This window comes from Anarrhichthys ocellatus, unplaced genomic scaffold (genome assembly GCF_004355925.1).
Source record: "Anarrhichthys ocellatus isolate YVR2014 unplaced genomic scaffold, GSC_Weel_1.0 scaffold11, whole genome shotgun sequence".
In the NCBI taxonomy this organism is placed as follows: Eukaryota; Metazoa; Chordata; class Actinopteri; order Perciformes; family Anarhichadidae; genus Anarrhichthys; species Anarrhichthys ocellatus.
This window is the reverse complement of record NW_022280041.1, coordinates 5,917,656-5,932,540: the sequence shown is the minus strand read 5'-3', so window position 1 is coordinate 5,932,540 and position 14,885 is coordinate 5,917,656. Positions and strand designations below refer to the sequence as shown.

Genomic DNA, 14,885 nt, shown 5'->3' with positions numbered 1-14,885 from the left:
CAACAACAACTGCTCCCCCAACAACAACTGAAGCAACGACAGCTTCAAGTGGAAGTCATAAGATGAATCTCATCACCGCATCCTGCCTTGTAGTGTTGTCATGGCTACTGTCGAGCCAACAATAGCATTAGTGCTGATTTCCATTTGACTTTACATCAATACATGAATGCCATCACTGGTATGAAAAATGACTTTGTTGTTAGTAAAAATCTAGGATTCTTGTAGTAGAAGTCTTTTACATATTCGGATAAACTTACTATCAAATTAATCATTTGCAATAAGTGGACACATTAATGAAAGAGGATTAGGTATGTCTGTCTAACTAAACAAGTGTCTGTGTGGGAATGTCCAGGATCATGGACCGGATGAAATGACATAGCCAACTTTAAGCACCAGGTCTATTTGAGACATCACTAGAATAATAAGATAAACAACATAATCGGAAACCCTGGGATGTCGTAAAATGATGGCACAATTAATAATAAAATTACTTTTGCTTCCGTGAGCACTGAGCTTTACCAATATTTAACATAATGACAGTTACTAATGCTGTCTTGTTTAGGCTTGTTTGCCAAAAAAGTAAAACTAGCCACACTGGAAATCACTTTCACCCTTGTTTGAAGGAGGTTATATCAAAGGTAATGGTATACATATATGTCAAAATAATGCACTGTCAATTTTCATATTTATAGAAAGCGTATTTATGTAATCATGCTGTATTCTGGGATATTTATTTTAGTTTGTACAATTTCTGTCAAAACATTTACAATGATCACAATACACAATCTTTGAGGAATTGAAATCGTCTCTTGTGTGATGTTTTGCAATTTTGGTGGGTAAATACAAAATGCATCAAGGCCTGTTTAATGTAAAAGAACATTGAAGGCAGGATTGGTAATCTTGAGCAACTAGCAAGAGTACGCTAGATTTAAATAATCATCCAGCCGATAAACTGCACAATGTTGCCATCCCTTTTCCAATGAAAGTAGCAAGCAACACTAGCTCTAAAAGTTGCTACATCTCGCAAGATAGTTGCCACCACTGACAGCCTATCCCTTCAGGCCTTCCTCAAAAGTCACTTCACCAAAATTAGCATTATGAACGCAAACATATAATGAACGTAAACAACAAACATGGTGATTGTTAGTACTCTCAGCTGTCAAGCTAGCAGCTTGTGGAAGACTCTGGTGACGAGCCGTTTACGCAATGGCTCTCGCTAAAAAGAAGCATTTTAAAATACAGTTATGTTGAAAAAGACGTAAGGCTACTACAATAAGCATAATCTTTACCATAAATGTTCTTAGAAACTTACCATTTACTCATTAAATGCAACATTCTCCTTTTGTTTAAGTTGACAAAGAAAGTGGTCAATAATAAGTAATATAAATAAAAATAAATAATTATGTTGCTGAGCACTTTCATGGTTAAGTTAGTAATAGCTGCAGTAATTTATACTGTAATTTGTAATTTGTACAGCAATTAAGATACTGTCAGAGCTCTGCCCCTTCTTTCCTGTCACTCTTTCTCACTCTGCTGCCCTAACAGTGCCAGATCATTCTCCGCATTATGCCAGACTTTCCCCGCGTTTACCTTCCAACTGTTTTCCCGTTGGCGACCCGGCCTGTTTGGACTTTTCTGCCTCGCCTCAGCCCCGGGAAACGACTCAGCCTTCTGTCCCCGACCAAGAGATTCTGCCTTTGCTTCCTCTGGTTTCTGTCTGCCTTCTCCCCTGATGGCTTGGCGTTCTACTGAGTGGATTTCTACATGTGTGCAGATCCAAGACTGTTTGCCTGTTGTATGTTCTGCCTGGAATAAAGTCTCGTTTCAACTATTCCGTGTGTCCGTCGTACTGCATTTGGTTCCTTACCACACCAGTTACAGATACCATAAAAGTGTCAATAGGTTTACTGTGCCTCTATTATACACCAACTTATCATAAATCAAGCAATCTCCACACAGAAGGGATCAAAGCCGGGCCCCTCTTTCTTTCTGTTAGGTAACAGTACAGGCCACTATAACACACAATTACAAACATGACAAATAATAATAATAATATATAATATTTCATTCATATAAGTGATATTATCCATCATAAGTTAACATGTGCTGGTTTTCTCTGTTTAATGATACTTAACTGAATATCATTGAGTTTGGACTCCTTTGTCAAACTAAACAAGCAACTTGGGAACTTGTGATGGACATTTTGCACTGTTTACTATTTTATATATTTTTAAAATAATCAATCAACAAAAGCAAAGTCAGATAATTCATAATAATTGGTAGATACAGCCCTATCAATCAATATTCTGAATATGTAACATAACCATCTTTATGAACCTCAAAGAAATGTCAACATCTTATAAATGAGCCACTGTTAGATCTTACCTGAGACTCCACGGCTCCAACTGCTCTTCCTTCAGCCTGCTGTCCTGATAAACTCTTTGATGATGTTTCCTGCAGGTAATACAAAGATAAGTTGATGTATGATAGAGACACAGTAAACCTATTGACACTTTCATGGCATCTTAATAGCTGTACAAATTACAGTATACATTACTGCAGCTATTACTAACTTAACTTAACCATGAAAGTGCTCAGCAACATTATTTATTTTTCAACTAATTTCTGAAGTTAAAACATTTCACTGTGACATCAGAGCTCAGCTGAGACCCTTCAGCTTCACCTGGCTGTGTTGGCATCAACAGCTGCTGCTGCAACCAGGAAATTGAGATTTTGTTACACTTTGGTTCCTCTTTAAAATGTCTACAATATCAACTAAAGATTCTTGATGTTAAAATGTCACGTTTGAGCAACGAAAACAAACTATCTAGCACATTAGCCTACACCTGAAATTTAAACATAATATCAAATGAGTGATGCTAGTTGTATCCAGGAAACATATTTGTAGGCTAATTCAGTGAGTTTAAACCCAGTAATGACACAAAAGAATGAAATATTACACATACATGTATGCATAAGTTGTCAATGTTATTTGGATTTTATCAAACTATGTTCTTTCTTGATGCAGACAAGCTCAGACCAGAACACGAATGACTAACACTGAAGCAGAGATTGGGATTGAGTTTAATCAAACCACTTTAATCAAACCACTTCGGGTGTCTAACCCCAACAACACCTTCAACCTCACTATTGATGCCACTTCCATCTCTGTAGTTCGTAAGTTAACACTAGGCCTGAATTTCACTCCAATGGTTAAAGCAAAGAAATACACCCCATGTCATTTGTAATTCATATATCAGAGTCTGTGAGTTGGTGTGTGTCCTTTCCTGAGCCCTTTTTCACAAATTGCTGGTTTGAAAAAGAGCACACACAATCATAATTACCATGAAATCCGCTGGGACATTAGCATGACTACTTTAACTGCGACTTACCAAAACTATACTCATGTTGTAACGTTTATGTTTGTTCAAGAGAAGTCCCTCTGGCTATCATTATTCATTTCTTCCATCTTTATTTGTTTTTTACAGAAAGAAATATTACATCAAATCCGACAACTGCATCCCCCACTTTAAATACTACGGCTACTGCAAATACAACTATGATCCCTGCAATCAGTGCTACAACCACAACGCCTACAACCACCACATCCGCTGCTGCACCTACAACAGCCGCAGCTACGACTGCAGCACCAGCAACAAATGGTACATTGACTACAACCACAACGCCTACAACCACCACATCCGCTGCTGCACCTACAACAGCCGCAGCTACTACTGCAGCACCAGCAACAAATGGTACATTGACTACAACCACAATGCCTACAACCACCACATCGGCTGCTCACCTACAACAGTCGCAGCTACGACTGCAGCACCAGCAACAAATGGTACATTGACTACAACCACAACGCCTACAACCATCACATCCGTAATGGCTACCACTTCAACTGCTGAGACAGTCATAATAAGGCTATTGACTTTCAGATCTGCTGGAGAAACATTTACAATTGACTTGCAGAATCTGCAGCGTTTCAAAAGCCGAGCCTTATTGATAAAGTCAGCAGTAATAGAGGATAGATTGTTTCCCGTTTCAAAATGGACAGAAAAAAGTGGCATTTTGTTGAGTTGTTGAATTTTCAAAGACAAAACTATTTAAATTGTCCTTCCATATACAGTAAATAGGACACAGATACATGATGTGGTAGTCATTGAAAAAAATTTAATAGTGTTACTACTTGCAGTTGTAGGTGCAAGAAAAAAAAACATAATTAAAAAGACAATGCATAAGTAAAGAGAAACAAGCAAATTAAATAAATGTAGTAACAAATGATTTGCTTGTATTTCTGTAGCTTGAACCTTTCTACCGAGGACAATTTCCTACATTCCGCGCCGTGACGGTGATTTCTTTCAGGTAATTTGTTAATGTTGTGATGATATAATCATAAAAGCACTGATCATGAATTCATACGAGTAAAACAATACAATGTGTTGTAATTACTTTTGCAGAAGTGGATCAATCATCAACAACATGACCATTGGATTTTCATCAACATTTGTTCCTAATGGCCCTCAGATTGGAAATGTTTTGGTCAGAGCAGCTTCAAACATCACAGCCTTCAACATTGACACCACCTCCATTTCTGTGGATAGCACAAGTAAGCAATATTAAATGCTACCTCATAACATTTTTAGATATAACAGATTTGTTATTTTATTTGTTAATTAAAGCAATGTCTTGTTTCCTTTTCTCAACATTTACAGACTTTTCAAGTGGAGTAAGCCACAAGATCAGTCTCACCACTGCACCCTTCCTTGTGCTGTTGTCATGGCTATTGTCAAGTCAGCAATGGCATCATTGCTGCTTACTGTTTGAATTGTTTGAATAGGCATTATTGTATGACTGCCATCACTGGCATGAAAAAGGGAACAAGTGTCTTAAGTTAATTGAAGAAACAACACTGCAGCTTATTATGAGCTGTGTATCCCAACCGTGAACCAATACATAGGCCTAGATTTGTATCATCATGATATACACGGCATATATGTCAAAACATTGCACATTGTCAATTTTCTTATTCATACAAGGTGTATTTATGTATCAATTCATTGCTGTATTCTGTGAGATATCTTGTTGTTTGTACAATTTTTGTCAGAAACTTTCCTATGATCAGAATAAAAAAATCTTTGAAGAATTGAAATCGTCTCTTCTGTAATGTTTTGCAATTTTGGTGGGAAAAGTGAAAGTGTATCAGGGATTGTTTAATGACTTACAATGAGCCTCAGCTTTTGTTGTGTCAGTGAATAAGGTTTGTTAAGAAAGAGAACTGGGAGGGGTGCAAAGTTTACTTTGCCTATGAGATTCTTCTATCTATTCAAACACCACCAGACAGCCTAAGAGACATATTGTTCTTAAATCAGCTGAAAGTAAACACCAGCATCAACCATTGCTCCTTTTCGGAGAAGAATATTGCAGTGGTCATTAAAGAAGAAATAAAAGATGCAGATGACTTTCACAAAATGAACAAAAGAATCAATTTGGGAGTTTTCGCAAACTGGTGGAATTCTGCAGTCAAATATCACACATGAGGGTTTTAATTGCCTGATTTAAGTAGTTTTAAAATGGAATATAATTCATTTGACATTTTTGAAACAGCATCTAGAGCTTTGTGTTGGGAAATGCTATTGATATAAAAAAAGAAAATGCATTATTTGAATCAAAATACTGCGTTTTAGAGTTGTTTCTTTTGGTGTTGTGGTCAGGGTTTTCTGAGGTTGGATGGGAAGTAATTGGAGCTTGGCCTTTTAAAATCCTGGCTATATCCCTGCATAGTATATTGAACAAGGGGGTGCTTTATTGCTGATTAATTCAGCTTTTTATTTGCGGGATGAAGAAATTAACGTTTCTTTACAAAATATTGTCTTGCTTTCTGTAGTCACCTTCAAGGTTAGATAGTTTGACCAAGACTCTTGAATGAATGATGAAATTATAGTAAATATATTGATATTCAAATGCCTTTAATTGCCACAAATAGCTCACACGCTAGAAATTGTTTTAAAAACCGCCAATACAGCTGAACAAAAGCCAATTAATTGGAGAGTTGATCGATTTGGATCATCTTTAAGTGATTTTTTCGCGGAAAGAGGCCAAAAATGTTCAGGTTCTGGGCTTGAATCAGAAAACGTACTTCTTTACTTTGTCTTATAGTGCCAGCTATTCGGTTACTTTGTTTAAAACTTTTGTCGGGATAAATAAAGCATCTATAGTCACCATGGGCTCTGGGAGCTTGTGATGGTGATGGGCCTTTTTAACCAAATAAGGATTAAGCGACCGAAATATTCATTACATCTAGTTGTTGCAGCCCTATGAATATTGAATTCATAATAATTTCTTTGAAGACTTTTATTTTCTAATATGATAATGCTACTGCGTTGCTCATCTCGCTCCCAAAACTCCTCTCAGTAACGTTTACGAAAAAACAGAAAGAAAAAAGATACTGCTCATCAGCGGAACCGGAAAAGGAAAACGCATGGATTAGTGTATTAGAACTCTTATCATCTCGGGTGCACCCGACTTTACGCTGCCGTCCAAAATAGACCCATGCAATTTGCATTTCCATGCTGGAATAACGTAGCCCATCCTTTAATACAGGCCCGTTTTTTTGACTTTGGTGAAGAACGGGGGCTATTGTCCCGGACTAACGTTAGTGTTTTACTCGCAGCGTCAAGCCACCCACCATCTGTGGAAGTGGGACATGGGAACAGATGGCGCATCCAAGCCGGCCTGCAGGGCTGCTGACGCGGACTATTAGGACAGCACTGGAAACGAGTATCGGTCAATAAAAGGAAAGGTTGTCATTAGCTGTTACACAGGGTATTGCGCTGACTTGACCACGATCAGTGACTTGGCTAAGAGTGTGTGTGACCGAAAGCAATTACAGAATTGACCAAATTGATGAGTGACGACTCGACCCGACCACTGGCGTCAACTTAATCCCTTTTGGACGTGTATCTGGCTCGGTGAACAATGGTTGACAACCGCTACGCTACAGCTCTGGTCATCGCCTGTGTGCTGAGCGTGCTGGCCACCGTGTATCTGTCGGTGGCCATCGGGACGCAGCACTGGTACCAGTACAGCAGCCCCGCCGTGCGCGGAGAGGCCAACGTGTCCGAGCTGCGCTCACTGTACGAGGAGTTCATGGACGGGGAGTTCGATGAGAAAACCTACAGCGACACCTTATTTCGCCTCAACGGGACCGTGGGCCTCTGGTGGCGGTGTGTGCTCGTTTCTACCAACGCTCACTGGCACAAAGAGCGAGGTACGTTAGCCGCCCTGACCTGCTAAAGGACAATTTGCATTACACAGATGAGTCACGAGCTTACATGTCTGTTAGGTCACAGCAGAGCTGCTCTCTCAACTATGAGCCCCACCTTGTCTCAGGTAGATGCCACCAGGTGTGGCGCATACCCCGAAATCATTAGCGCCACTTCGTCCATCTTATGTATTATCAGTACATGACAAGTGTCATTATCACACATGTATTAATGTATTTATATGACTCGTAGTCAATTGTAAATGCTCAGCCACTGGCTCTTTGCGTATACTGTAAATAAATAACCTCTTTCAGATGCCACGATGATGCTGGAGTGTCGAAGCTTCACTCTCTCTCAGCAGTTCACTCCCAAGTATAAAGAACCAGGCAACCACAACAGTGGAGAGGACATGCTGCGCACCTGTAAGTTCAGTCACAAACACCCTTGTTAAAACCTCAAACTTTATTACAATCATAATATACGTACAGGTGCATACATGAAATTTGACCTCTTCATTTCACCTATAATAAGCGTTTAGGAACAGTGGGCTGAATGTTATAAATTGCATTAAGCTGTAAAAACTAGGTTCAGCCTCTTCACTGCATAGTGCATTCATTATGAGCAATATGTGATGTTGAATAATACTTCCCCCCCCTCCCCCCCCCTGTCGGGGCTGGTTCCTCACATAAGGTGAATAAATTAAGACCTTTGTGACACAGACTCATACATATTTGTGTCTTTGTGCATGTCTGCATAGATTTGTGGAGGAGCCAGTTTTTGCTGCCACTGGTGTCCTTGGGTCTGGTGGTCTTGGCAGGCCTGACTGGATTCTGTGCCAGCCTCTGCCGAAGCCTCACCCCGACACTTGGCATTGGAATACTTCACCTCCTGGCTGGTAAGACCTGTTCAGCTTTGTAACCGGCAGTTTGCTTCGTATGAATCACCCAAATGGTTAATTAAGCTGGGGGGTATCGGATTGCCCTGACCTACCTGCCACAGAAAACTGAGAGTTTTTAATCCTCCCTGGTATTTGCGCTTGAACCGATGTTTAAGGTATTGGTCTTTAAGTTAGAGTCATACGGGCTCCTGTTTGGATCCAAGTCTCCTAAAAGTAACGTTGGCTACAAAAATTCCCGAATTGAACACATGGCCAAAGTAATACATTCAGGTATTAACATACAGCAAATCAAAATGTTGTTGTGATGAAATGTCTATAATACATTTTGACGACATAATGAAGATGATACAATGTTATCACTTTTTAAACCTTTTATTAATGAAGCTTCATTGTGAGGCTGTGCTTTGACATAAATGCTAATGCCTCACGCCAACATGCTCAAAATAGCAACTCATCTGATATTTGAGATTTTTCAGTCTGGACCAAAGTGGTGGACCGACAGACAATCATCGCCATCCCTCAAGCCATGCAGCTAGTGTTGCTAAAAAAATGACTGGGCCCCATAATGTCAAATTCCACAACTAAGCAATCAGGTTGTGTGCGCAGACTATACTGTATGTTGCAATTTCCATGGTGCATCTGTGGCAGATGCTTTGATAATCAGCTTTAAAGAGTGTCTGTGTCTTTCAGATCACAATTTTGGTTTTATTGCAATTCTTTTTATTTATTTTGTGCCCTGCAGGCCTCTGCACCTTAGCCACAGTGTGCTGCTACCTGGCTGGGATGGACTTGCTCCACAGGGTGTCGATGCTGCCTGATAAGGTGGATGGCTCTCTGGGCTGGTCCCTCTACTTGGCCCTCATTTCCTCGCCGCTCCACATGATGGCCGCTGCACTGCTAGTGTGGGCGGCACGCAGTCACAGTCAGAACTACTACCGCATGAGCGCCTACCGGGTGGCATAGGCTGAGATTCGGCTCTGGATCTCTGCCCCTGTTTTAGATGTATACCCTCCTCTGTCACCAAGACGCATTTCATAATGATCTCGAAATCAAGTTGTGGACTCTTGACAAAGAGTTTCAAGACACGACGCTTCAATCGGTACAACAATAATTGTGTCAGTGTTTACCCTGCTATGACATGTCAAAATGGTTGCTGTGAAAAGGGACTATTATGTACAGTACTACATAATATGTACTAGAACAACATTGGATATGGAATTGGCAGAAAGCATTTGTTCCTCAGTCTATTGCACTTCTGTCTACACCCAAGATTCACATTGATTGGGTGTGGTGACATTTCCCCTTTGTTGCACTTGATCCATGTTGTTTGACAGCAAGACAAAAACCTTTTACACATCCACAAGATAGTTTATTATGACTGGTTTGCTATGGTGTCTAGCGACGACTAGAGACTATTGTGTATATTGTTTTGTTATTGCAAAAAGAGTTGCGTCCCTTTTTGTTTCATTTATTTATTCATGGCCATTATTAAGGTCAGATTGTGTTTATGTTTATAATTTGTTTACTCAATGAATTGTTTTCTGTTTGCAAGCATTTGTTTTTTACATTCTGACTGATTTTGTAGGCTTTTGCAGGAAAGCTCAAACGATTTTTCAACATTTCATGTTTGGTTGTTTTGTTACATGCTCTTATACATTGGTTTCCTTTTGTGAATTTTGTTGTTATGTATTTGATTTATATTTGTTTAATTTTAAAAATGTGTTGCCACCATTTCAATTCAACAGGATTTAAGGGAAACGGTGTTTCCTTGTTAGGCATTATGAATGTAAATTAAAGGCCATATTGCGATAAACTACAGCATTACTTTGCACTTAAATTATTTTTAACATATCCTGAATATTGCTGTAGTGCTCAGTTGTGAATTTCTATTTTTTGAAAATACAAGTGTTCCAAAAATGAACTAATCTAAGAAAAAACTATGATATATGTTTGCAGATATATGTATATACATAATTAAAAAAAAAAAACTAAAGGATGTCTGTGAAAAGAAATGTGTGGTCTGATGGGTCTCATGATAAGTCAGATTGTATTTTGCATATTTAACCCTTTAATTCAATTGTTCCATCCCTGAATCCCCTGTAGCGTAGCTATAACATCCAATGTCCATGTATGACTGTGCTTTTGTTAACAGTTGTGAGCTGAAACGGTCAATAATTGTACACTTAAGTATCATGTGAGTGTAAGCGAGCATACACGTGTGTGAGTGTGTGTTCCAATCAACTGCTGTTATTTCAATAAAAGCTTTTTTGTAAAAAATGTATTTCACAGTCACATCAGTCTCATCATATCGGGTGTGTTTTAAAGTCCATCCTCACTCCTCTTCCTCTGATGCAAATTCCTGTGCGTGAGCTTGTCGTTCGTGCTCTGTCTGCACCCGGATTGTGGGAATCATCACGCGCCTTTTTCTCGCCAGCGACAGAGCGATGCCCTTCTCGTAATAAGCACATTCATTGATGAAGAAAGGATAAAGGGGTTCATTTCCTTTGTACCTCAGAGTTTCCCCCGAGAAAGTCTGGAACAGCGGGTCTTCAGGGTGAAGCAGGCAGAAATCTCGGTCCTGTTTGGAGGGACAGTCAATTAGGTTGATTGCTAACAAGCAACACCTGTGAGATTTAGCAATCTCCACTTCTATATGTGAGGCGTTAAAGCGGCTGGGCAGCAAACTATAGGTCCCTACAAGCTGTTTACTGTAGTTGTTGGAGCAGTGGTCACAAAAGCGGTCTGTTTTAAAAGGTCAACATTTTAGGAAAGTAGCTAGATGAGAAGTCGGATATATATGGGAAGCCACTCTCATAGTATATGGATGCTAAATGGGACGCTAGAAGCTCAGAGTTTTCTGTTTGGTGTACAAGTAACCAGCCTGTTTAAATCCACAGCTGGCTGGTAATGGCCTGAAGGTCGTTTGTGTGTGTTTGTCATTAACCTGCAGTAAAAGTTCAAATGCCACTGACTCACAGGACACCACATACTGAACCACCCTAAACATTTGTTCCATTTTCAAAAGAAGCCATGAGGTGGAGTTCACAAAGCCGGTTATTTATGTCAGTCCCCGACAATAACAAAGTACTTTTCTACTTTAAACTTAACCCACCTGTTCCTATTCCTGTTCTGTGCTGATAATGCAGCACCAGCTGCAGTGTGATCAACACATCACATCACTGTCACATTTTTCCTGTTTCTTAACCCTTTCCGTCAGCACTGTGTTCACCGTGCCTTTATCCTGTGAGATCTTTTAAGGTTTATAACCTTAACAATAATCCAAACTTTTAAAATAAGAATTTCATTTAGTTTTCGACGCAGAAATGAATGGATATAGGCCAACTGTATATTTTTACAGTAAGCGGTCTCACACCTCTTAAAATCGGGGAGGCCTCGCGAACCCCAGGTTGGGAGCCAGTGGATTACCCTTTAAGGATTATTAAGGTTATTCAAATAAATTACAGACATATGAGGCATTTCTGATAATTACAGTTGCTGGTATGAAAGCCATGTTGACATGCAGTTTCATGACTTTGTTAAAGGCCCTCCCCTGTGTTATGATTAATGTTTACAACACCACGCACGCACACACACAGTGGCATTTTCATTGTTAAATAATTATATCACCTGCGACGAAGCACACAATTGATTTTGTTTTTCTCAAGTCAAAAGGCTGTCTATTTTGTTTGGCTGTTGTATAGTGTTAGGTTGGGTATATTCATATTGTTAGTCTTGTTATTTATTCCACTCCCTGGTCTATTCAAACCCATATAATTAAGCTGACATTCAAATCTGCCGAAGGACAATAAAGCTTGAAGGTACAATTAGGTTTCTGGCTGTACCTGGAGCTGAGGATGAATGGCTGCTGTGATGTTGTGAGTCTCACTGTCTCTTGGGTAGTCGATGTGTTTAATCATGGTGAACACATCCACGCACTCTCCTTCAAAAATAGTACCTGAAAATAAAAGAAGGGTTTAAAACGAGACCAAAAAGGGCTTAAAAGACGCACACAAGTTTGCATGACTTGTGGCATTTTGGAGTTGCGAAGCAAAAATACTCAAATTGTACCTGAGTTGAAGAAACAAACCCAATCGAGCATGTGCTGCACGCCATCTTTCATTGCCGTATAGATGTTTGACCTCACCACACTGTGGGGCTGGGGGCCGATCTCCATGGCTTTTAGATGACAAATATCACAGATTATCAAGCATAGCGTTTGCTTTTGATAAACTAGCGTTATTGTAACTATGAAAAACTCACCAAAGCCATGCTTCCCCACTGAATCAAGGGAGTACGATTCTTTATTGGAGACTTCAAAATGAATGTACCTCATTGGTATATCTGGCATCTTCCTCTGAAAATGACAAGTCACTCTTTAACTTTAGATTTCATCGGCATTACCGATCTCAGTTCTTTGTTCCATTTAAGTGTACCCAAATCTGTAAGGTTCCTCAGACATGCAGGGTGAACCGATTTGACTTGAGTGAGTAGGAACAGTTTGCGCTTACCTGCAGGTGTCTGAATATGTGCAGGCAGATCCAGTCGCAGTCGGAGTACGCGATGAGGCACAGGCCCATGTTGGCCGTGGTGTTGTGGAGGTCGCAAACGAGATCCACTGCCGCGGAACTTCCTTTGGGGCCCAGCGTGGCGTTCAGCTCCCGGGATCTGATCAGCTCGTAGGGGACAGCGCCTGATGTGGGACCACTGGGAGACAGAGAAACAATCTCATCATCGTCGCCACAACAGTAACCGCGAGCAGCGTCACCTCTCCTCGCCTTACTTGAGGGTGGCGTGAGTGAAGCAGCGGTTGAGGTCGGTGTCGACGTATCTGCGGCACTGCTGCACGGCCCGGGGGTTCGACAGCACCATCAACACCGACAGAGGCTCTTCCTCCTCATCCTCCTCCTCCTTCTTCTTCTCCATCACTTCCTTCTTCACCTTCAGCAGCTCTCTCACCAAGTACACCCCAGACAGCTCATTGCCATGGGTGCCGCCGCACACGGCGACCCGGGACAACCTTGGCAAACACACCACCTCGTCCACCTCCATCTGAGCGAGAGCAGGCAGAGATAGTGGAAAAAGTGCAAGGATTTTTGCAGCAAGACATTTATCTTGTAATCCTCCTCTATTACTGAATATTCGGCATCTAGTTTTGAGCGGCACTCGCACAGATTGCTGTTGTATTTTCTCTGCATGTACACTACTTTTATTCCGCATGCATCAATATCAAATGACGTAAAATTACACATGCATTTTTGATTTCCCTGGTTTCACTCAGTGGGAGGTATACCTTACTCCAGTGTTGATGTCACTGGGCACATTGTAGACAACAACTGCAACACAAAGCGGAGACATTGATTTTTGAAACCTTACCTCGCTGTTCTGGCTCGCTGGAAACTGTTAAGGGGCAGTTCCGGCTTTACTGTACTCTAAAGCGGCACTGAGATTAAAAGTCTATTTAAAGTCTCTTGACTCGAGGTAAAACAGGGTTAACGGCCAGCTCCACATTCACAAACAAGAGGTGAAATGAATGAAGAGGATTCGTACTGTACATCTTACCCAGTCTACCCTCTCTCTTCCCTCTCCCTCTGCCGTTTAGCCTCTCCCACCCTCTCATGCAGTTTCACTGATTCAGCAGTCCCATGCCTCCCTCTGTACAGGCCGTATAGCTGCCTGTTATGCAAACTCTCACCGTCTCTCTACCACCTCTTGTCCACTGCACTGCACTGTACTATACTCTATGGTAGGCAGGGTGTGTCCTGAGTGTGATGTGATGTTGTGTGCTGGGGCCCCCCCCCCCCCCCCCCGCACCCCCCCCAATTCTCTCTGCCCCATGTATAGGATGGTAGGTTCCAGTCTACCTTTCAGAGATATATTGGCTAAAAATAAATCTGCTGGCATGACACAGCAGGAGAGGCGCCTGTGATGTTTCCAGTGAAAGAAACCGCTCCTCTCACAGGGAAAATAAACACGGATTCAATCTTAAACTGTCAATACAAGGAGTTTGGATGCTGAAGAAAAACTATGATTAGTAGGTTTAATCTTGTTTTAATACCCATTTTTCAGAATGGAAATACGGTTTTCTTTTGTCAAGTGGCGTTTTAAATAGATCAATTTCTAAAATCTAATTTTGATACCTGTGAAAATTCAGTATATATTGATTTAAAATGAACTAATGCACATAACAAATTCAACTGGAACACAGACCTGTTTTCATTGGGTTTTATTGACAAGATTTGTCGTCCCATCTTGACCTCCTACTGAACATGACAGAAACTCCCAAAAGAATTGATCTGGCAAGTCGTTCATTTTGCAACCCAATTAATAATGAATGGAGGCGTTGGAGCAAATGAAATCAAAGAACAGTATGAAAAGCTATTTCTTTTGACATCACAGCATTTGTTTATTACATTATCTTTTTCCGTGTTAATACAAAATACTGAACAATGTCATATCTCCCCTCTCAGTATAGAAACTCCCTTTTTTATGAAAATGAAGACAGTCATTTTCCAATAACATGACTGGAACCAAAAATACAAGAAAAAATAAAACTACCTTACAGTCAATACTAAATGAATTTCTATATATTTATAAAATCATAGTTATTTGCAATGCTTTTTAAATTTTGTTTCATTAATTTTTAAGTACACTTACAAACAAAATTGTGAAATTCTCTCTCTCTCTCTCTCTCACACACACACACACACACACACACA

The 14,885-nt window shown here is 40.4% G+C and overlaps 2 protein-coding genes across 2 annotated transcripts; one reads left to right on the top strand and one right to left on the bottom strand.

Annotated features, from left to right (window-relative positions):
• Positions 1 to 6,441: 6,441 nt before the first annotated feature.
• LOC116385832 (claudin domain-containing protein 1-like) lies at positions 6,442 to 9,664 on the top strand. The gene is made up of 4 exons (XM_031851585.1): positions 6,442 to 7,276; positions 7,586 to 7,693; positions 8,029 to 8,166; positions 8,912 to 9,664. The coding sequence occupies exons 1-4, from the start codon at positions 6,985 to 6,987 to the stop codon at positions 9,130 to 9,132; spliced, it is 759 nt and encodes a 252-aa protein (XP_031707445.1). The 5' UTR covers positions 6,442 to 6,984; the 3' UTR covers positions 9,133 to 9,664.
• A 492-nt stretch (positions 9,665 to 10,156) lies between these two features.
• On the bottom strand, positions 10,157 to 13,218 carry LOC116385831 (N-acyl-aromatic-L-amino acid amidohydrolase (carboxylate-forming) B-like). Its single transcript, XM_031851584.1, has 6 exons — positions 12,950 to 13,218; positions 12,678 to 12,873; positions 12,430 to 12,523; positions 12,238 to 12,345; positions 12,012 to 12,124; positions 10,157 to 10,747 (listed from the first exon to the last, which is right to left on the bottom strand). Exons 1-6 carry the CDS (start codon positions 13,216 to 13,218, stop codon positions 10,502 to 10,504), a joined length of 1,026 nt encoding a protein of 341 aa, XP_031707444.1. The 3' UTR covers positions 10,157 to 10,501.
• Between the last annotated feature and the right edge of the window lie 1,667 nt (positions 13,219 to 14,885).